The 22,941-nt window shown below is 44.7% G+C and overlaps 2 protein-coding genes across 3 annotated transcripts; both read left to right on the top strand.

Moving 5' to 3' along the window:
• The first annotated feature begins 1,613 nt into the window (after positions 1-1,613).
• Positions 1,614-15,436, top strand: LOC139683596 (bile acid receptor-like). 2 transcript variants are annotated; one of them, XM_071578896.1, is made up of 11 exons: positions 1,614-1,821; positions 6,512-6,636; positions 7,984-8,346; positions 9,233-9,373; positions 10,569-10,708; positions 10,802-10,906; positions 11,002-11,101; positions 11,575-11,700; positions 12,673-12,789; positions 13,340-13,453; positions 14,009-15,436. In XM_071578896.1, the coding sequence occupies exons 2-11, from the start codon at positions 6,546-6,548 to the stop codon at positions 14,236-14,238; spliced, it is 1,527 nt and encodes a 508-aa protein (XP_071434997.1). In that variant the 5' UTR covers positions 1,614-1,821; positions 6,512-6,545; the 3' UTR covers positions 14,239-15,436. The 2 variants fall into 2 exon arrangements, with proteins under 2 accessions (XP_071434997.1, XP_071434998.1); XM_071578897.1 differs by having other exon boundaries at positions 13,383-13,453; positions 14,009-14,094.
• Positions 15,437-19,935: 4,499 nt separating this feature from the next.
• Positions 19,936-21,493, top strand: TSHB (thyroid stimulating hormone subunit beta). The gene is made up of 2 exons (XM_071578696.1): positions 19,936-20,097; positions 21,251-21,493. The coding sequence occupies exons 1-2, from the start codon at positions 19,936-19,938 to the stop codon at positions 21,491-21,493; spliced, it is 405 nt and encodes a 134-aa protein (XP_071434797.1).
• The last annotated feature ends 1,448 nt before the right edge of the window (positions 21,494-22,941 follow it).

Below are 22,941 nucleotides of genomic sequence, written 5' to 3'. Positions count from 1 at the left end.
CCCTGGAGGTTTTTCAACTGAGCTTGGCCGTGGCACTGAGTGCCATGATCTGGTAAAGGGACTGGAGTTGGACCAAGGGTTGGACTTGATGATCTCGGAGGTCTTTTCCAACTCAATCCATTCTGTGATTCTGTGATTCTATGAACTTAAAAGCCCCCATAATTTGCTCAAATAAATCTGTCTGTCAATCCTGTTTTTTCTTGACAGCCAGAATCAACCATTCCACTCCAAAGACTAACAGATTCCTGAGTGGTGCCATTTTACATGGGAATAAGTAGCCTTAGGGCTCCTTTTCTCTGGAGCCCTTGGAACACAAATATGACCCTCCTTTGAAGGGTGATTTCAGTTTGCTCTGTATCCATGAAAACCTACGGTCCCTAAAGACTATTTGAAGTGACTTTGCTGTAAGATATCCAACAGGAAATTAATTTTCCTTTTGCTACCTAATTCCATGAAGTATAGAACAGAACCAGCTTTACCTGAGGTGAGTGGAGAATTGCTCTTACACAGAAGAAAGGGAGTGAGGAGGTTTGGAACCTGCTGGGCAGCATGTGAAGGGAACACAAGGAAAGGCAGAAAATTCCCCATCCAAAACGTCACATCTTCTCCCTGGAAAATGAGGAAAACATCAAATAGTAATATTAGATTATTAGAAATTATTGATAATTAATACTTGGAGTTTTAAGAATGAAATTTTGCAAAATTAGAAGCAACATGAGATCACTGAAGTTGCTAATGAACTTAATGTACATGTGAGCACTTAATGTACATGTGAGCCTGGTGTGTGCTGCATCTCCATGGGATGTCCAGAGAAGAGCAACGAGGCTGGAGAAGGGACTGGAGCACAAGTGCTGTGGGGAGAGGCTGAGGGAGCTGGGGGTGTTCAGCCTGGAGAAGAGGAGGCTCAGAGGTGACCTCAGCACTGTCTGGAACTCCCTGAAGGGAAGTTCTGGCCAGGTGGGGGTTGGTCTCTTCTCCCAGGCACTCAGCAATAGGACAAGGGGGCACGATGGGCTCAAGCTCTGCCAGGGGAAATTGAAGTTGGAGATCAGGAAAAACTTCTTTGCAGAGAGAGTGCTCAGGCATTGGAATGGGCTGCCCAGAGAGGGGGTGGATTCCACATTCCTGGAGGTTTTTCAATTGAGCTTGGCCGTGGCACTGAGTGCCATGATCTGGTAAAGGGACTGGAGTTGGCCCAAGGGTTGGACTTGATGGTCTCAGAGGTCTTTTCCAACCCAATTGATTCTATGATTTTATGTCAGGATCAGAACAGGGAGCACAAGTAAGTGTTTGATGTTTGGAGATCCTGCCCTAATCCAGTGTTTCCAGATTAAATCATCATGCCATGTAGGTATCTCCAACTGCTACTGTTGCAGTTCTTTCTCTGCCTGGGAAATGAACATTTTCCATCCACACCCCGACACGCCAATGAGGATCAATGAAAATGGGAGAATTCTAAATTCTAGCAAGAAAGCAGAATATTTGGCAATGGGGCAGGGAGCACTCTGGGAGGCAGTGACGTGAGGGTCCCCATGGCCTCTGTCCCTGATGACCCAGTTATTCTGATTTATGTGGGCTCGCAGCTGCCCTCGCTCCGACCCCAGGGAGGGCTGTGTGGGAAGTTCGTGTCTCGGAGCCGCGCGTTGCTCTGCCGAGTGTCTGGAGCCCGCTGTGTGCACAGGAGCTGATAAATAGGGAAAGGCCTGGATTGCTCCAGCTGGATCAGCGCTGGGATCAGAGCGGGATCAGCGCAGGGATCAGAGCGGGATCAGCACTGCATCCGCAGCACTCTCTGGAAGGGCAAAGCTCCCTGGAACGACTGTAAGTATTTAATTTCCTTCTCTGCCTGCTCTGGGATTATAAATTGTTGCTCCAGCCATACATCAGTTTGCCATGTGAAAATATTTCAGGCATTGGGCTTTTTTCCTTCTTTTTCCCCCCTTTCTTATTTCTTTTTAAACATCTGACTAAATGAAAGCAGAAGATTTGCACTTTTAAATTTGGGATCCTTCTGCCAAGGATTTGTTCCAAATAGTTCATTTGACACACAGTAAAAAAATCAACTTTTAAATTCAATTATTTGTTTCCCTTCCCAAAAGTACCAGGAAAACTTGTGCATTTCAAACAACCTCTAACCTCTCATTCTACAATGTATAAAAATTAAACCTTTGAAATTATTATTCATTGGGGTAACAATTCCAAAGGAGGATTTCAAGATAATTGCAACAAGTCCATTAGTGAAATAAACCACCAATTCTTATTATGGTTAATATATGACCAAGAAGGAACACATTTAATGAGAAGAAAAGAGGGATTTCTTGAAATAGCAGCTTTGGGGAGCTTCTTGGCACATTAAAACTGAGAGGAACAGATAAAACCTTAAAAATACATATAAGCTGCAATTAGGATCAATTAAGTGACCCCACAGCTTCTGCTGCAAAATTATTCTGTAATTAATCAGTGATTAGTAAATTGAGTGAAATTGGATATATCACCTGGCATCACTCATAGTTGCCACTGATTGTACTAATATTTTTTCAGTTTTTGATTTAAATTTTCACAAATAATAGAGAAATAAGCTTTGCTTGCAGCAGCAACCAAAGCACGGTGATTAACAGAGATTGAAACGTGCTCTTGGATTCCACTACGTGACCATTAACGTGCCCCAAGGTGTGTTAAATAGTTGGTGAAGACCTTCAGCTCGAGTTCCTAAAATTCCCTGTAAACAAGAAATTTCCCCATGACTCCACTGTCAAAATATTTACAACAGCAGCTGAAGTGCTGTCAGTGCAGACCCCTGAAAGGGCTCCCTGTGCCTCTGCTCCAAGAAGGATGTTTTGCATCTTAATAAATTTGATAAGCTGATGATATGTTACTTTATGATATGGGATTTTATAGCAATAAAAATGATGAAAGCCACATCTTCCACCATAAATAGCAATAAATAGATGTACAGTACAGATTCGAGGCTGAACATGTACTTTCTATTTATGGTTCTGCTTTTACTTTTATCAATCAATTTTTTTCCTTAATGGCTTCAAGTTTTTGATAAATTGACAAGTATTTCAGTTGAGACAGAATTGAATGTTCTTATTTCTGCTGAATTCCTGCATTAGGTGGATAATCAGCCCCATGAATTGACACATATTCCAGTTTATATTGAACATTTTTGATCACTGGAAAAACGAAACCTGTAAAAACACAACATTTTCAAATGTCCTTAAGCAACTTTGGGTGTAGGTCATCTTTTCTTCTGAAGAGACACCATTTCCCCACCTGGTCAGGATGTCACACATGAAAATGCCCAGCAGAAGAGGGAAAATCAGGGAACAGAGTGTGCCTTTACACTGATGATATTTACTTTCAGGTCAGTCTGAGTGAGGGCTGAAGAGTCCCATCCCATCCGTGTTGGGATTCTATAAAACAAGTGATTAGAAAAAATTAATCATTTGCTTTCCATTATTTCTACTTTTTAGCCTAAAGACCTTTATGTGCCATCTCTGGGAATATATTTAAATTTTTGCTTCCTTTTAAAGCACTCACACACAAACATCTGGTTCTATTGGGAGTACATGGAAAAGAAACAAATGGGCACAAAGCACTTTGTGTTGGGAATGGCACGACTGTAACTGCCCCAAACATCCAAACCTGTTACTTCAATCTTATTTCAACTTTGTGTTTAGCCTGAAGAAGAGGAGGCTCAGAGGTGACCTCAGCCCTGTCTAGAACTCCCTGAAGGGAAGTTCTGGCCAGGTGGGGGTTGGTCTCTTCTCCCAGGCACTCAGCAATAGGACAAGGGGGCACGATGGGCTCAAGCTCTGCCAGGGGAAATTGAAGTTGGAGATCAGAAGGAAATTCTTTACAGAGAGAGTGCTCAGGGATTGGAATGCCCAGAGAGGGGGTGGATTCCCCATCTCTGGAGGTTTTTCAGCTGAGCTTGGCCGTGGCACTGAGTGCCATGATCTGGTAAAGGGACTGGAGTTGGCCCAAGGGTTGGACTTGGTGATCTCGGAGGTCTTTTCCAACCCAATCCATTCTATGATTCTATGACTGTGTCTTGAAAATTACAATTGGGCATGTCTGGTGTGCTCTGCCAGGGGCTTCACAGCCTCGCCATGCTGGGCACAGGCAGAACTCACTTGCCAGCCTGGTGAAGGGTTAATGACTGTCTGTGTGGGCTCAGGAAGTGTCCCTTAGGTCATGGCTCACTCCCAGGGGGTGTGAGGGAGTTGGGATGGCTCCTGAGCTTTGGGAGAGCAGCACAGAATGGGACACAGTTTGGAGGATTCCTCCCTGCTCTGCCTCGCTCACACACCAGGGGTGAGGCAAAGGTTGGAACCACAACTATCACAGTCACTCTTATAAATAATCAAAACTTTCCTGTCCTAGAAAATTAAGTTTCTTCCCTACAGATCTTACTGTGTTCTTTCTAATATTTTTTTAAAAAGCCCAGTGCTTTGTTGTGTGAGAACAAGCTTGTCAATGGTAAATTGTCAAGTGTCAGAAAATTAAAGACTTCATGCATAAGTCTTACAAGGCAATAAAGCATTCCCAAATAACCACTGGGCATAAAATTAATACTGTTACAACATTCTCTTACTTTCAGTTTATAAAGTCTCATTCTGAACTGGGAATTTTGTGGTTGCAACCAATCACCCTGATTAGCCATAAAATCCATAGAAGGGCAAAATCCTTTCTCATACAATACTTAAGTTGAGGAAACTTTGCCTAATGAAAATTTGCTGCCAAGGTTTAGAACATTTAATCAACTGGCCACTTTATAGTTGGTAATGTGTATTTCATACTCTCAATACACTGTTTTTATCAAACTGGATCAGTGTAATTTTATTTTAGCTTCTATTCTTTTTCTGTATTTATTTCAAGAAACTACAGGAATTCAGAAACACATTTCTTTAGCAAATACAGATTTTTGGGAAAAAATGTAGACTTTGCCCAGGCCAAATTGATCTGGCTGATAAGGACCTCATGATTCAGTGAGTCATTTCTCTCTCAAACAAATATTTACTAGCAGAGATAACACAAACCCCAACATTCCAGCCTCACTGCATCTTTTCACCTTCTGCTGACAACACAAAGTGAAAGTGTTCAACCCCAAAGATATGGGCAGTTTGGGGGAAGGGATGTGTGTCTTTCCAGTCAGGACTTCAATTCAGATTCCCTGGAATGTTACATTCATTTTCTCAGTCAAGGTATAGGTATTGCACAAACCCACTATGTGAGTCCTTTTAAACCCAAATTGCTGTAAATTCTGCAAGAGGCACCTACAGAGAGTCCTGTTGCAGACTAGGATTTTGCTTTGCTGTATTTTGCAAATATTTTCATGCCTTTTTCATCTTTTCTGCCCTTCCCATCTGCTCAGGGAAAGCCTGTGAGTGGTTCATGGGCAAATTGTCTCATACAGCTCTTACTCAATGGGCATCACACTCAACATTTGTTTAACCACATTCCACATGCAGAGGGACAAGAGGGCAAGGAAAATATTTCCTATTTACCCTCTGAGGGCTACTCTGTTACCTCTCAATTGCTAAGCAATACCAGAGTTTGCTCTATGTGTGTAAATTCAAACCCAGCTCCTGCCACTGTCCATCGGGACATCCATTTTCTTTTCTAAATCTCTTGTAAGAGAGAAAAACCCTTTTTTTAGAACTTCCTTCTAAATTTGAGTTTATAATTCCAAATTACTGAAAAATAAGATACATTTTGAACCCAGAGCACAGCACTGTTCTCAGTGTGTCCCTGTGAGCTCCCAGTAAACATGATTATTGTGAATGTCAATGCACCCAGTCAGGAGCTCAGGCTCCTGTAGAGTTCCAGGGACAGTGGGAAGCTCTCCCAAGGGAATACATCCTATAGGATATCCATTTTTTTGTTTTCACAGGATGCTGTGCAATCTTAAAGGAATACAGGCTCTTAAATGTAAACCAGGCAGTGCTTAAGTAGGGCAAAGCTGACTTTTACTGCATGAACAGCCTCTTACATGGGGGAGAACAGACATTCCATGCTGGCCTTTCCATGCTGTTGTCCTGTATTTTCTTGCTTGGAATCTGCACAAGAAGTGAAAGAAACATTCACTAAAAGCCCATCTTCATGCACAAACAGAACATCCCCCACATCAACACCAGCACAAATGTTCAACCCATGCCCAAAGCAAGTTTTTTCTACCCAGTGAAGCTCCTTTTAATCTTCCTGAACTACAGAATTTACCAGTGATTATTTTGATTCTTCTGCCATAGTTTTGGGTAAAATTCAGAGTAGAACAGTTCTAACTGTAAGCTGGAAATTTAGGAATGGCCTCTATCCTGACTCTGTACTGTCAGGACAATCAAACATTTTGCAGCCTCACCAGGGTGTTATGTGACCTCGTACATCTGATTTTCTTATGATCCAAAAGCTCTCCTGTATTCTGGAATTTTCTGGTTTTCACTCTTGGCTGAGCCTACCCAGCAATTCTTTCTCACGGGCTGTTTCTCTTGCTGTCCCATTTCTCCAGGTTTCCATTGGAAGCCAATCCCCCAGCAGGGTGAATGAAGCAGTGCAGTTGGGAGCAGGGCATGGCCAACACCTTTGTCACCGTGCCCGACGGGTATTGTCTGCCCGAGCCCATCCAGTACTATGGTGAGTAAAGCAACAGCTTTACATTCTGAAAAAACAGCACAATCAACACCTGTGGGAATTCCCAATTTTTCTCTGTTTTAGTTTATCTTTAAAGCTCTTAGAAACTACACATTGGACTACCAAACCCATACTGAATATGTATTGGAATATATTTGCATGTGCTTGTACAGATTTGTGTGCACAATGTGATTATTCTGGCTGATCATTCCGTATAAACATTTCCCTTTCCATGGGGAAGACACAGCTTTTATTACAGTGTTCCAGATACACTATAAATAAACAATGCATATTCTATATCTTATGTAACTACAACTGCAATAACTAATTTGCTTCTGGAAAAGTAAAGACAGGATGAGAAGCTCATTAAAAAGAGCTCCAAATTACCTTGAAAACTGTTTCCAATTTGGGTTCATAGAGATGTGAACAATCCCAAAGGAAGAATGAAACACGATCCACACTGCACAGGCTTGCTTTGGTACAGTTGTGTATTTAAGGGCAGCTGGATAAAATTAAAACTCAACACACAGAATAGGAGGAAGAAACTTTGTAATTCTGTACCTACATTTTAACTAAAATGAAATCTCATGACTACAAAGACATATATGGGAATATAGTAAATAAAACAAATTTCTGCTTTTTACTCCTCTGAAGTTCAACTTTAAGACTCCTGTCACAGTGATTTTTAAAACTCTGTAAGTTCTAGACCATTTTTCTCAGAGTTTTGTGCAACTTTTTCCAAATGATGCCTGAGATAGGTATAAATAACTAAAATTTCACTGATTAAAATATTCCATTGTGGGAGATATTTGCCTGTAATGTGGACAACTAATAAAAACCACTCTGAGAGAGTGCTCAGGCATTGGAATGGGCTGTCCAGAGAGGGGGTGGATTCCCCATCCCTGGAGGTTTTTCAACTGAGCTTGGCCGTGGCACTGAGTGCCATGATCTGGTAAAGGGACTGGAGTTGGCCCAAGGGTTAGACTTGATGATCTGGGAGGTCTTTTCCAACCCAATCCATTCTATGATTCTATGAGTCCATGATCTAAAGGCAGTTGAATCATCAGTTGGGAAGTGAGAGTCAGTTATGTCCCAACAATAATCCAGTGGCACCCACATGGTATTGCCCAAACTGTTACTGAGCCATTTTTACAACACTTAAGATTTTACTTAAGAACATTATAGGCAGCACATTTTAAAAGGATGTGCTGAAAATGTGTGTCTGTGTGTCTGAAAATGTGTTCCTTTAATATCTGTGATATTAATATATGAAAAATGTCTGAACTTTGGAGTAGCTGATGCTGATACTCCCCAGGCTTTTATTTCACTTTCAATTTCCCTTGTGTTTAGATGTTTTACCAGAGCACATCAACTACCAGCTGCAAGACACGGACTTCCAGCCTGCCCCTTACTGCCAGTACTCAGCAGTGCCAGTTCCTGCCCCAGCCCTGCAGCCCCAGCCCCCTCCATCCCCCTATGGCACCTACGGCCTGGACCCTCCCTACAGCGAGGGATCCTGCGTGGGCAGCAGCTGCGAGCTGGGCAAACCCCCCTTCGTGGCTCCCCACGTGGATGATGGGGGGTACCAGGGCTTGAAGAGGCCCAGACTGACCCACTCGGTGAGGCTGAAGGGGCAGGAGGAGCTCTGTGTTGTGTGTGGGGACAAGGCCTCTGGATACCACTACAATGCCCTGACCTGTGAGGGCTGCAAAGGTGAGGATGGGACCCAAGACTTCCCCCACCTATGACTTATGCAAACAGATTTTGTTGGGTTTTAAGCTGGCATTTCTACAGAAGATTTTAATTTATCTGAAGAGCCCTTTAACTAACACACTTACTCCAGATTCACATTTGTATGACGTTTTTTGAAGAAAAGCTTTCACAGCCTGTATTTAAATGAGCATTTCAAGCACCTCATTTTTGCACTGATGACTCAATAGAATCTCTTTAAGCAGGTGCTGATTTTCTCAGGATCATTTAATATAGGTTTACTTCAGTGTTATTAATTTACTTATTATGAAAATTAAAGAAAATCAAGTAATAATGACTTACTAACTGTATTTAACATGTTGTATTGGAGTTGTCCCAGGAGGGGAGGTGGAGAGGCAGCTCTGATCTCTGATCTCTGGGACCAGGGACAGGACACAGGGAACAGCTGGAGCTGTGCCAGGGCAGGGTCAGGTTGGATCTCAGGAAAAGGTCCTTCCCCCAGAGGGTGGTGGGCAATGAACAGGCTGCCCAGGGCAGTGGGCACAGCCCCAAGGCTGCCAGAGCTCCAGGAGTGTTTGGACAACATCTCAGGGACAGGGTGGGATTGTTGAGGTGTCTGTGAAGGGCCAGGAGTTAAACTTAATCCTTGGAGGTCCCTTCCAGCTGGGGATATTCTGTGATTCTATGACTCCGTGTACAAACCCCAGCACTTAATATTAGTCAGAAACAACATGACATAACTGTTGTTAAAAAGCCAACTTAAAATCACGGCAATGTTTCCATTAAAAAACTCCCAGCCAAACAAACCCAAAAGACACTTTAATTCTTTAAATTATTATAGATAAAACTCCTTGGGCTGCCTCAGCCACGAGCTGCCCCTTGTTTGCAGGGTTCTTCCGACGCAGCATAACCAAGAACGCCGTGTATCGATGCAAGAACGGCGGCCACTGCGAGATGGACATGTACATGAGGAGGAAGTGCCAGGAATGTCGCCTGAAGAAGTGCAAAGCTGTGGGAATGCTGGCAGAATGTAAGTGCTCCTCCCATGCTGCCTGCTTGACTAAGCAACTCAGATAAAACCCCTTCCAAAGTCAATTTTCTCATTAAAGATAAATGAGGCCAATGGGATCCTGTCCTGGATCAAGAATAGCGTGGCGAGCAGGCCCAGGGCAGTGACCCTTCCCCTGGACTCTGCCTTGGGGAGGCCACACCTTGAGTGTTGTGTTCAGTTCTGGGCCCCTCAGCTCAGCAAAGAGATTGAGGGGCTGGAGCAGGTCCAGAGAAGAGCAACGAGGCTGGAGAAGGGACTGGAGCACAAGTGCTGTGGGGAGAGGCTGAGGGAGCTGGGGGTGTTCAGCCTGGAGAAGAGGAGGCTCAGAGGTGACCTCAGCACTGTCTGGAACTGCCTGAAGGGAAGTTCTGGCCAGGTGGGGGTTGGTCTCTTCTCCCAGGCACTCAGCAATAGGACAAGGGGGCACGATGGGCTCAAGCTCTGCCAGGGGAAATTGAGGTTGGAGATGAGAAAAAAATTCTTTGCAGAGAGAGTGCTCAGGCATTGGAATGGGCTGCCCAGAGAGGGGGTGGATTCCCCATCCCTGGAGGTTTTTCAACTGAGATTGGCCATGGCACTGAGTGCCATGATCTGGTAAAGGGACTGCAGTTGGCCCAAGAGTTGGACTTGATGATCTCAGAGGTCTTTTCCAACCCAATCAATTCTATGATTCTGTATCAGGCTAAACCTCATTTGGCTGTGGGATAATTGAGTCTGTAGCACCTGCAACATCTTCATGTGCAGAAAGAAGAAATGCTTGGGAAGTACCTCAAGTTAAGAGGAGAGTTGTTCAAAGACATTACAAGAAAAAAAAAGTACTAACAAGAGAAGCTGAATATCCTGAGCCCAGGACAGCAGTGAGCAGATTTGCTTTAGTGTTTGGGGGGAAAAATTAAAGAAAAATGGCATGATTTTCTTTGATGAAAAATTCTGATGCCTGTATGTCAAAGCCACAAGGAAGGAGGAGACTGGAAACCCTCAGGCCTTTGGTGGATACTGAACACCAACTGACCTGAACCACAACACATGGACACATCCTTTAGGAAACAAAGGTCCTTATAGGTGATGGCTGCTGTGGTGCAAGGCTCGAGTTATCTCTAATAAGACAAGTGATGATTTCAAACTGTAATTAATTGAAAATGCACATATTGATGCCCACTTCCACACCTTGTAGGTTTGCTGACTGAAGTCCAGTGCAAGTCAAAGCGACTCAGGAAGAATTTCAAGCAGAAGAGCAGTTTCCTTTGCAACATAAAGCTGGAAGATGAGGGACTGAATAGTAAACAAGTATCATCTACAACAAGATCTGTAAAAGTGGGATACTCTTTTATTTAAAATATCTCTTTTTATAATTTAATGTTACCCCAAGTCATTGTCACTTGATTGGTTTATTTACAATATTTACAGATCCCAGAGAAGATGGAACTTACTCCAGGGGAACATCAGCTTCTCGACCACATTGTAGCAGCACACCAAAAATACACAATTCCCCTTGAGGAAGCCAAGAAGTTTGTAGGTATCCAGCACACTCAGCCTGCATTGCTGTTATTGTTGTCCCCAGCACTGTATCTTGGTTATATCAGATGTCCAAACACTCTTTCATGCAGCTACAAGAAAGTGCAAGTCCTGAGGAAAGTTTTCTCCACCTCTCTGAGACAGCTGTTGTCCATGTCCAAGTGTTAGTGGATTTCACAAAAAGACTTCCAGGTGAGTTTCTTCTTCTGAAGTTCCTTTGCTCTTGAATTGTAAATGCAGGTAATGAGCTTGTTGAAGGATGAACACAATTTTGAAAAACATGGTTAATTATCAATGAATAAGGGGAATATCCAGTCTCTAAGCAATGCAGCAAATGTATCAGGTACTAAGCTGTGAATATACCAAATATAAGGAAGATATACCAGAAATAAGGAAAAAATTTTTGATAAAATCTTGTTTAGTCCCAAAATTTTTACTTGTATCTTCCAGTGAACCTTCTAAAACTTGACACTAAAATTGTTCCCTTCTTTTTTTTTTCCTTTTTAATTGTCTCATCTACAAAAAAGCAAGAAAGATCCCAACAGTGTTTGGCACATGCATCACTTAACTGTGGCTCTTCCTCTACAGCAAAGGCATTTATTAAAAAAAAAAAACCAAACATTTTATCACCTCATGTTAGGGGTTTAATGTACTTTTCTCTGCAGGATTTGAAAGTTTAGCCAGTGAGGACCAGATTGCACTGCTGAAAGGGTCCACAGTGGAGGCGATGTTCCTGCGGTCAGCCCAAATATACAACCAGAGAATGGAGTGCCCACCAGCCACGAGTGAGAGTGAGTGTGACTAACGAGCTTTCTACTCACACCAGCAGGAGGTTCCCCCAGTTTGGAAAAACTGGGCCCCTCAGGTCAGAAAGGATATTGAGGTGCTGGAGCAAGTCCAGAGAAGAGCAACGAGGCTGGAGAAGGGACTGGAGCACAAGTGCTGTGGGGAGAGGCTGAGGGAGCTGGGAGTGTTCAGCCTGGAGAAGAGGAGGCTCAGAGGTGACCTCAGCACTGTCTGGAACTGCCTGAAGGGAGGTTATAGCCAGGTGGGGGTTGGTCTCTTCTCTCAGGCACTCAGCAATAGGACAAGGGGGCACGATGGGCTCAAGCTCTGCCAGGGGAAATTGAAGTTGGAGATCAGAAAATAATTCTTTGCAGAGAGAGTGCTCAGGCATTGGAATGGGCTGCCCAGAGAGGGGGTGGATTCCCCATCCCTAGAGATTTTTAAACGCAGATTGGCCATGGCACTGAGTGCCATGATCTGGTAAAGGGACTGGAGTTGGCCCAAGGGTTGGACTTGATGATCTTGGAGGTCTTTTCCAACCCAATCCATTCTATGATTCTGTGATTCTAATTCAACTACTCTCAAGTAATTTCCTACCCAAGCAGAGTGGTAGTTACAATAGTCTCACTGATGATGACATACCTTCTAAAGGCTTTTCACTCAAGGCATACAATTTAATTTTTTTTAAATAAAGAAATAAATGGATTTGTTTCCTCCCATTAGTTTCAAACAAAGAGTAATGTTTTTCAGTGTTTGCAAACATTGTCGGGTTGATGGCTAAATTACCTAAATTAATGACATATTATATCTTATGTCAAGTTTAACACAAAAGACTTTGACCAACAACAATGCAACCAAAGAACATTTTTTTATACCTACATGGATCTGGGAAAAAATCCCATGTTTTTAGCTCTGTATCTACAGACATTGAAAGTCAGTTTAAGCTTGGCTGGAGACTGACATTTGTTTTGTTCCAGGTCATGCAAGACTTTCTGATCACAGGACATGTTATCACATTCAAAGCCTTGATAAAAACATTTATTCCATGGAAATGTCTCACAGCGAAGAGAGTCCAACTTCCACTACTACCACAGGTAACAGAGGTCTCAGAATCTAAATACTGGGAATCTTTTGCTTTCTTAATCACCCCGAGCAACACTGTCCCTGTGGCCACTGCTCCAGCTCCTTTCCTCTCCCCTCCTTTTCCTTCTCTTCTCCCTCTCCCTTGAGCTGCTCTGGTCACACACAGGCATTAAATCCTCATAGAAGGAGGTGATGTTCATGTTTGATGATATCCCAGGACAAAGCCTTGAGCTGAACAGGCCCAGCTCCCTCAGCCTTTAGAATCATAGAATTGTTTAGATTGGGAAAGACCTCTAAGATCATCAAGTCCAGCCATTTACCATGACAGTAACTGAGAGATGCTCCAGCCTCCTCTCACCTGCACAGCTTCTGCTGGACCTGCTCCAGGAATTCCATGTCCCTTGTCCTGGGGAGCCCAGCACTGGACAGAGGGATCCAGGTGGTCCAGAGGGAACATCTGCCCATTTGTAACCCTTTCTGCACTGAAATAACATCCTGATTAATGATTTTTTTTTTAATTCAAAAAACGTTTGTGTTTGTTTCTTTTTTCCCTTTTTTAAGGCTTAACTGAGGAGTTCATCACTGCCCTGTTCTACTTCTACAGAACCATGGGGGAACTCAAAGTCACTGAGACTGAGTATGCTCTGCTCGTAGCAACCACCGTGTTCTTCTCAGGTGAGCTGGGATGGGGAGGAGAGATGCCACTTGCCCCTCAGGGGAGCTGTCACCTCTCAGGGGACCTGTCACTGACCCCTCAGGGAGCTGCCCCTTTCCCCCTCAGAGAAGCTGCCACTTACCCTGGGGGAACTGCCCCTTATCCCCTCGGAAAAGCTTCCACTTTTCCCCTCAGAAAAGCTGTCACTTACCCCTCATGGGAGCTGTGACCCCTCAGAGAAGGTGCCACTTACCTTCTGAGGGGAGCTGCCATTTTCCCCTCAGGGGAGATGCCACTTGTCCCCCAGGGCAGGTTTCACTCGCCCCCTCAGGGCCGGCTTCACTTGCCCCTCAGGGCAGGTTTCACTCGCCCCTCAGGGCCGGCTTCACTCGCCCACTCAGGGCAGATTTCATTGCCCCTCAGGGCAGGTTTCACTTGTCCCCTCAGGGCAGGTTTCATTGCCCCTCAGGGCAGGTTTCACTCGGTCCCTCAGGCCCGGCTTCACTCGCCCCTCAGGCCCGGCGCCGCCGCGCCCAAGTCCCGCTCACCGCGCTCTCCCCTCCGCTCTCCCGCAGACCGCCCGCTGCTGAGGGACAAGCGGCACGTGGAGGAGCTGCAGGAGCCGCTGCTGCGGCTGCTGTACAAGCACTCGAAGCTGCAGCACCCGTCGGACCCGCAGCGCTTCGCGCGGCTGCTGGGGCGGCTCACGCAGCTGCGCTCGCTCCGCCACGCCCACGCGGGGGCGCTGCGCGCGCGGGACCCGCGCCTGGCGGCGCCGCTGCGAGACCTCTGGGACCTCCACTAGGCGGCGCCCCTTTTCCCGCGCCACTTTCCCGCGCCCCGCCGCCGCTTCCCGCGCTTTGCCGCGCTTTGCCGCCCTCCCTCAGGGCTCCGCGGAGGTCGTGGCGTTCTCGATTCGTTTTTGGGAAAAAACCCGACCTTTTAAGCTGCCTGAGCGCCTGGCTGGTGTCAGCGCGCAAACCCCCGCGCTGAGGCACAGGTGGATGGCGGTGCTGCTGTGGATGGACCAGCGGGTGTGGTGGGAGAGCCGCCAAACCAGGGGCCCTGCCACTGAGACACGGGGACAGTGCTGTGCTCGACAGAACCCTGAACCCAGCACACATATTGGACTGTTCCTGGAAGTGTCCAAAGCCAGGTTGGATAGGGCTTGGAGCTACCTGGGACAGTGGAAGGTGTCCCTGCATGTGACAGCAACGACATGTTTTCAAGGTCCCTTCCAACCCAAATCATTCTGGGATTCTGTGTTGGCGTAAAAGCCCCTGCACTGAACTCACTTCTCTACATACTGCTAAGATTGGTGCTGGGGGAACACCTTCCCTTTTAATTTCAAAGACTTATGGTGTTAATTCTATCAAAACTGAAGGGAATCCTCGAGCATCTGCTGTGTTGTAACTGTACATCACTGATAAATCTGTGTTTGATGTGGGCAACTCAGCAGTGCCCCAACTGGATGCCCACACTGGCATTGATGTCCTGCTCTCACCAGATGTCCTGTGAAAATGTTCTGTCCTCACATCAGGTTATGTGAATTCAACAAGTTATTTTTTCACTTTGTGGTTCCTTGTGAAATACATTTGGTTTCAAATGTGATATTCTGACAGCAGATGTTATGCTATTTACAAAATGAACTTCTGTGACTTAAAAGCCTGTAAAATGACATTTTCATGCTAGAACATAATTGGATGTGGTTTAGACAACCCATGGGAGTCAAGAAAAAATAAATATCAACTAATGGACTTTAAAGAAATAATTTTGCCTGCTGAATCCTTTACCATGCACCTGTGCACAGACAGGCAACACCTGGCGAGCTCTCAGCACCAAAATCTTCCACTTTGGCAGCAATATAGAAAGAAACTACAAAAGACCAACAGTTTGATAAACCACATTGAAGAAAGAAGCAAATGAGAGTTCCAAAACTGTTACCACACTTTGGGCTTTGAAAATTGTAAGCAGTTGGTTTATTAATAAAAAGTCCTATTTTCACATTAGCTGCTTTTTTTTTTTCCTTCTGGATTTTATAATCCTTCTTTACCAACCTGCCCATAAGAAACTAATTTGTGCAGGGGTCACTCTTGATTCCACAACATACAGAACTGTGGATGGTAAAACAAAAACATGTCCACACTTACAAACAACCGAGAATTGGAAGCTCTGCTGATGGAAAACAGATGAAACCAATCAGATCTCTGAAAGATGAGTATTCTGGTAGAGGAATCATTTCCAAGCCCATCTTGTTGCAGCCCTCTGCTGATAAAAGGAAATAAGATCCTGATATGCTGCCATAGAAACAAGTGGGTTTGCCAGATTTTGCATTTAAACAGCCTGTGACAGCTGAGTTTTCAAAGCTAATCTCTTTCAAGTCTCTGTAACAGCCTGAAACACAGCTGAGATTTATAGATTCCCATCTCTCAGATTTATAGATTCACAGAGGACTGCTCTGCTCTTTCTTTCCTAGGATTAGCTGCAGCAATTCCTATCAACCCCAGATTAAACCAGCCCATCTCTCTGCTGCATATCCCATGCCAGCAATCTCCATTTATGGTCTGAAAATACTCCATAATCCCATTTGCTGTTTGGCTCAGCCTATGGAGCTCTTTGGATTCGGGTTCATTTCTGTGGAAAGTGCTGGATATTTCTGAGATACACAATCACAATGCTGAGGACAAAGTTTTCCTCATATTCTACTACTACTCACTACAGAGTAGGACTAATGTGTGATAATTCCTCCTTGTTCCTACTTTTATCTTGGCATTGGTCAGTGGCAGAGGATCCTGTTAAATTATTGTCACATATGAGCTTCTGCTATGCACTGAATTTCTGTAGCCCATCACAGAAACTCCTGGGGAATGAACCCAGGATTTTTATAATTACTAAATTCTTTTTACAGATACCACTTGAAACACTTCCTGTAGAACATCAGCACACTGTCTTGCCCTTAATGAAAGTGTAAAATCACTGATGTCAATGAATGGATTGGTTTAGCTAACAGAAAGGTTAAAGATAAATAATTAACAGTGTAACTGACTCTTCCAGAACGGGGCTGCAAAGCTGATGGCTATAAAAACACATTAAAAATGTCTATCTCTGACTATCTGCAGGTCAGCAGGAGGGCAACCAAAGAAATGGATCCATAAGCATCAGACTATGGATGATGGATTTTAAGAAACTGTATGGAAGAAGCCTTGGGCAGTCACAGATTGTGACACTGGACTTTGTTGTCCTGCTCCCTGTAGGTTGGGGGGTCTTGCTACCATCAAGTGTTCAGAGAGGTCAGGAGTGAATGAGCTCCATGGCCATAGCCAGGACAATCCAGGAGGGTTTTTGCCAGCTGTACAGCTGTGTAGATCACTGAAGATCTGTGACTATCACCCTGGTGCTCTGGAGTGCCTCTCTGGCAGATGGGCAGGATGAGGTGGTGCCAGCCAAGGAAGGGGCAGTACCAAGAGGCTCTGTGTCCATCTCAGTCACACTGGTCACAAGGTCCACTCAGACTAATTTATTGCCCTTCCAGATAATGAATTTTCACTCCTTTGGTTGGGTATTCCTGTGTTGCACTGCAGTGGACTCAGAGGCTGGGTGAGAACATTGCAGAGAGTGAAGGCACTGCTGAGATGACACTGCCTGCCCCAGGGGTTGGTCATTCCCAACATTCAGCATCCACCACACTGGGCTCTCCCTGGCAGCTCTTCCAGAGGGGCTCTGGACAGATGGAACCAAGGACATGGCATCTGTGTGATTGCCTTAACAACCAGTTTGTAATCTAAGAATGAAATTGGGTTTGTGTGGCATGACCTATTTTATGCAACACCATCTTGGCAGGCATTAATTATGTTTTCATCCATTAATTGCTCAAATCCTTATCAACTTTCTGTTGTTTTGCCTGGCTGGTGTACAGTTACCTGGGTCAACACTCTCTCCTTAAATATTGCCCTCGTATTAGCACCTTTTTTAATGTTTTGAAATTTCCTCAGTATTCCAGACATGTTGAAATGAGCTAATCAGGTCGAGTTTAAAAGATTTATTCCTTGTATGATTTATTTAATATTTTTTTTGTTACAAATCTGTGTGTTGGTTGTTCAGCCACTGTGTTTTCAACACAAGTACTTGCTGAAGCCTTTGCACTCACTCTGCACTAACAGCTTGTCTTCATCTCATAATGTCCCTTGACTTTATTGTTGGCCTCTGGCCTGGCAGAAGTTTTATTTCCTACTCTCCAGCTTCCTGTGGAAGTTTTCTACATTTTCTCAGCTTTAGAGTGATTGTTGTTGGTTTTCCTCTTTTTCCTTGCTACAGTTTTTCTCGTTGCACTCTCTTTTTCGTGTGAGAAAAGCACAGAGCTCAATAACATGCTGGAGAATTAGCAATGTAAGTGTCTCACTCATGTTGCTGAGTGAGTTGGACAGATATTACTGAGAGTACAATTAATACTCTGCTCATGTCCCTAAGCCAGAAAGAGTTCTGTTTAATTCCTGAGAAATTATACAGCAGAAATTAACCCAGAGTTAAAGATTCCATGAAGAGAAACAGCACTTGGCTGGTGTTAAAGAGGAAGAACTCTATTATGTTATCCCAAAAAACCTTGGGAAACTCACCCAGAGCTGTGTGCAGCAGTTTGAAACCACAGGAAGAGGAGGGAATATTATTCAGGAGTTGGCCAAACACCAATGAGGATTGACTGGAACACTTCTCCAACACCCCAAAGTGACCACGTTTACCAGCTCAAACTCACGTTTTTTGTATTTCTTATGACTACATAAATCAGGAATGTGGTTGGCCTGTGTAAGACACATCAGATCAGATTCCAAACAGCAGTTGGGTGATTACCTGGAGGGGCAGGTGTTCCCAGAACTGCAGGAGGGAGCACAGGGAGAGGCTGAGAGAGGATGGCAGCTTTGGTGACTCCTTCCTACTCTTGTTCCTCCCAAGTGTCCACAAAGTCCTAAATGTGAGTGTTTTCCCCTGCCTGGGGACATCTGTTTCATTGGTGTAATATTTTGCTTCTCATTGTGCTGTGAGAGGTGGCTTCATAAAAGTGTTTTTCCCTGTCAGTCAGGATTTGAGTTAGTTGCTTGTTACTTCAATCTTTGCTCAGGAGGTCCAAGACCAGTGTGTTTCTCGGTGGGTTTTGTTGAGCAGGTAAATCCAGCTGTCCCCAAGCCCACTGCAGAGCAACTGCTTTGACTGCACATTTGTCACTTTGGGGGCACTGCATGGACTCAGAAAATCCCAGTTTGGGCTGGAAGGGACGTTAAAACTCATCCCATCCCACCCCCTGCCATGGGCAGGGACACCTCCCACCAGCCCCAGGTTGCTCCAAGCCCTGTCCAGCCTGGCCTTGGACACTCCCAGGGATGGGGCAGCCACAGCTTCTCTGCCCAACCTGTGCCAGCATCTCCCAGCTGTGCTTGTCTGATAACCAGCAAAGAGAGTGACCAGACCTCTCTGAACTTTACTAAAACACAGGTGTAAAATTCATCCTCTGTGCTTCAGGAGGGCTCCATTTCCATGCCAGCCTTCCTGCCATGACGTTGCTGTCCCATGTAGCATTAATTTAATGCAGATTAAATTAATCAATAAGAGCAACTTTTTGTAAAGCAGTGGTTAGTTTAAAAGCCCAAGGAGAGAATGCCTGTTAAAATAATTAGATTTCCAGCTCCAGTTTCCAGATTAGGATATTATGGACATGTTTGTTCCTTTCACATTTGCTTTATGGTTCAGTATGAATTTTCAATAGATGACTTTGTGATAAGAAAGCAGCAAGTCAGATGCAATTATATAAACCACAAATAAGCCTGGAATTAGCCTGGAGAGTATAAAGCTCACACAGAGCTGGTGCTGGGTCACTGCCTCTTCCAGCTCGAGGCAGAATCAGGTTCCTGTAATAAGGAAGAATTCTGCTGATAAGAGGTTGGTCTTTCCAGGCTTGCATTGTGGCAGCTACAGGGTAAACCAGACTGTGAACTGAATGGCTTTTCTATGCCTCTAGAACAACTGGAAATGGGAAAATTCAGATTTATGCCTGATATGCAAAGTCATGTCTTTTTCTCTCTTTAACATTTTAAATTATGCTTTCTTTAGAAAATTGTTTCTAAACCAATGAGATTATTTTAATATTCCTGGTTAATTCTAGAGCTCATGTTCTCTAACATGTCACATTTTAAAATCCTTCAGCTCCTGTTATTTTTTCTTTGTCAGCATTTTATCACTCATTAGTGAGAAGTTCCATGTAATGTACTTTAGTGGGGGAAAAGTGAGGTTATTCTGTGTTGTTAATGGCCTGTTTACTCTTGATTTCTATTTAGCAGCCAGTGCTGTTTCAGTTAAAGGTCTGAGATTGGAAAGAAGGGGTCAGGCTGTAACTAAAAAATTCAGATGGCTCCCAGTCTGTGACTGCCCTGACTGTTGCTGTCGAATGCCAAGGAAAGGGCTGGAAGGTACATCCCGTTTTACTCGGGGTTTACTTTGTTCTTTTCCATCTAGCATGAGTCCCTTCTTTGTGATGTCTCTCCTCTTTGGCCTGACTTTTGGACAAACAGCATCTCTCTGTGCTCCTTCTGAGTATACAATCCATGTGGAAAAACAGGAATGTGCCTATTGCCTGGCCATCAACACCACCATCTGCGCCGGATTCTGCATGACCCGGGTAGGAGGCCTTGCTCTGCTTTGGGCAGGGGTTTCTCTAACAGCCCCCACTGCAAACCAAGGGCCTGTTCTCCCAGTGTGTAAATGATTTACAGCCAGAAAAGTCACACCATGCTCGTGTTTTCAAGTGAGCTTTTTCACAAGGCATGGATGAGAAATGCCAAGCCTGGGGAGATACAGAGTTGGTAACACCAGTGGCACAGCAGAGCCCTGGCAGCTGCTGCCAATGCAGAGCCTCTGTGGGCAGCTTGTGGGGGCAGAATGGAACAGGTGAGCAGCAGATTATGTTTGGACAGTCTTAATTAATGTAAATAATTTAGGTAACTTCTCCCAATGGCTGTGGGAACAGCCCTTCAGCAGCCACACCATGCATTGGGCTTGAGCTTCACTGTTCAACACAGCACTGGAACTTCCATGCTGGGCAGCAGGAGCCAGCCCAGATCCCAAAGCACAGGGAGGGAGCACTCTGAGCCAAGGGGATTCATTAAACCACAAAACCAAGGTGAATGTATCTATGTGGGGACAGCCCCAGCCACAAGTAGGTTGAAAATGACAACTCTGAACAGAGTAATGGCACAGCCAGGCTGAGCACAAGTTCAGGAAAGAGACTGAGGGGCTGGAGCAGGTCCAGAGAAGAGCAACGAGGCTGGAGAAGGGACTGGAGCACAAGTGCTGTGGGGAGAGGCTGAGGGAGCTGGGGGTGTTCAGCCTGGAGAAGAGGAGGCTCAGAGGTGACCTCAGCACTGTCTGGAACTCCCTGAAGGGAAGTTCTGGCCAGGTGGGGGTTGGTCTCTTCTCCCAGGCACTCAGCAATAGGACAAGGGGGCACGATGGGCTCAAGCTCTGCCAGGGGAAATTGAAGTTGGAGAGCAGAAGAAAATTCTTTGCAGAGAGAGTGCTCAGGCATTGGAATGGGCTGCCCAGAGAGGGGGTGGATTCCCCATCCCTGGAGGTTTTTCAACTGAGCTTGGCCGTGGCACTGAGTGCCATGATCTGGTAAAGGGACTGGAGTTGGCCCAAGGGTTGGACTTGATGATCTCAGAGGTCTTTTCCAACCCAATCCATTCTATGATTCTATGATTTTATGAAGAGGTTTGGTCTCTGCACTTCACAGGAAGTTTCAGTGAAACAACACGTTTCTGTTTTCTTTGTAGGACAGCAATGGCAAGAAACTGCTCCTCAAAAGTGCTCTGTCACAGAATGTGTGCACATACAAAGAGATGCTGTACCAGACAGTGCTGATCCCAGGCTGCCCTCACCACATCATCCCCTACTACTCCTACCCCGTGGCTCTGAGCTGCAAGTGTGGCAAGTGCAACACTGACTACAGTGACTGTGTCCGGGAGAGGCTCAGGACAGACCGTTGCACGAAGCCACAGAAACTCTGCACCCTGTAAAGCTTCCAACACAACGTGGGTGAGATGTGCTGCTCTGCTCACAGCTGAACAGGGGAAAAGTGTGTTTCATTTTAGGTTTGTGAACAGGTGTGTGCAAGAATTTACTCTGAAGGTGCATCCTTAGTTACTTTACTTAACTGGATATTCTGTAACAGGCTTAAAAGAATCCCAGGTCTGCAGGTTTGTGCTTATAATCCACCCAAATTTACTTTGGGGAAGAAGAAGACATGACTCTGGATGAATAAACCTTTGCTTATAAATCCCAGGTTACAAAGAGATGCTCAGATTTGATATTTTGACATGTTACAGACTTTGATATTGATATATATCAGAGTTCATATACTTCAGTTATTATATTATCACTTATGTTTTGGAGTTAAAGGCAGCTCATACTCTTGGTTTTGACCATTTTAATCAGATTTTCACACCTACTTACAGCCCTCAAATTAGCAATGGGATTTTTCCATCTGTAGCTTCAGTGTTGTCAGCTGGGTCTAAGCACATGCAGTTTGTTTATCCACATTGTAGATCTGTGTCCTCCCTGCTGTTACCTAGACCTGTGTTTACTGGGAATGCTTCTATGTCTGCACTAGTAGCATAACCCCTGCCTTTCCTGCTGAAATACACTGTTTGAAAACCCTGTCTGTGTGAGCACTGAAGAATCACTGAAGCTTCAAACCTTGCTGCTGTGTCCTCCAGAAGGGGAGTGTGATGCCCTCAACCTAAAAGAAAAACTCAGGAAACTCCCTGTTTTTCCCCACAAAGGCCAGCTGGGTCCCTTGGGAGTGGGAAGGTGAGCTGAGCCCACCCTGTGTGCTGAATGTGCACAGGTGAGAGATGCAGAGCCAGGAATGAAGAAATAAATGTAAATTAACAACTGTTTCCTTTCCCTTTGAGATTGTAGCTCCCAACAAATTAGATATTTCAATCAGACTTTGCTTGAAATAGTAAATAAAGGAAACGGAATTCACAGGATACAAATATGAAATTTAATTTTCTTAGAAAAATCTTGCTCTGAGTATTGCAGCTTCCATGAATGTTCCTGGATATTCTATTCCCAACACCTTAATTTTATGTCATCTGCAGCAAAGCCTCTAAGAAAGCCCAAGGGAACCTCCTGGGTGTCCCCCTTGGAGCAGGGGTTGGACCAGATGGGCTTCAGAGGTTCTTTCCAACTTCTATAAAACCACGATAAAAGCAAAACCATTTGGATGTGTGTCATGTGTATAATTTGGTGATAAAGAAATACCTTCACAGCCAAAGTGTGAATATTTAAACTCTCCAAAAACATGTTCAAAATTATCAGAAGATCCAGAGGATTCACAGGAGCAGTGGGAGCCCTGTTTCTGAAGGACTGATCCCTAACCCCTATGGTTTAAACAATCCTATTATGGCTTGACATGTACAAGACTTTCTCCAGCTGTTGGAGCAGGAGAAGGTACAATTGA

This window comes from Pithys albifrons, chromosome 28, assembly GCF_047495875.1.
Source record: "Pithys albifrons albifrons isolate INPA30051 chromosome 28, PitAlb_v1, whole genome shotgun sequence".
Taxonomy (NCBI): Eukaryota; Metazoa; Chordata; class Aves; order Passeriformes; family Thamnophilidae; genus Pithys; species Pithys albifrons.
The sequence above is the reverse complement of the archived record's forward strand: the minus strand, read 5'-3'. Positions and strand labels throughout refer to the sequence as shown.

Bases quoted from the DNA above. Each gene is read 5' to 3' on its own strand.
- LOC139683596 (XM_071578896.1), top strand. From the start codon at position 6,546: ATGAAGCAGTGCAGTTGGGAGCAGGGCATGGCCAACACCTTTGTCACC. The intron at 6,637-7,983 runs GTGAGTAAAGCA...CCTTGTGTTTAG, and splicing joins CGAGCCCATCCAGTACTATG to ATGTTTTACCAGAGCACATC. The intron at 11,701-12,672 runs GTGAGTGTGACT...GTTTTGTTCCAG, and splicing joins CCCACCAGCCACGAGTGAGA to GTCATGCAAGACTTTCTGAT.
- TSHB (XM_071578696.1), top strand. From the start codon at position 19,936: ATGAGTCCCTTCTTTGTGATGTCTCTCCTCTTTGGCCTGACTTTTGGA. The intron at 20,098-21,250 runs GTAGGAGGCCTT...TTTTCTTTGTAG, and splicing joins CCGGATTCTGCATGACCCGG to GACAGCAATGGCAAGAAACT.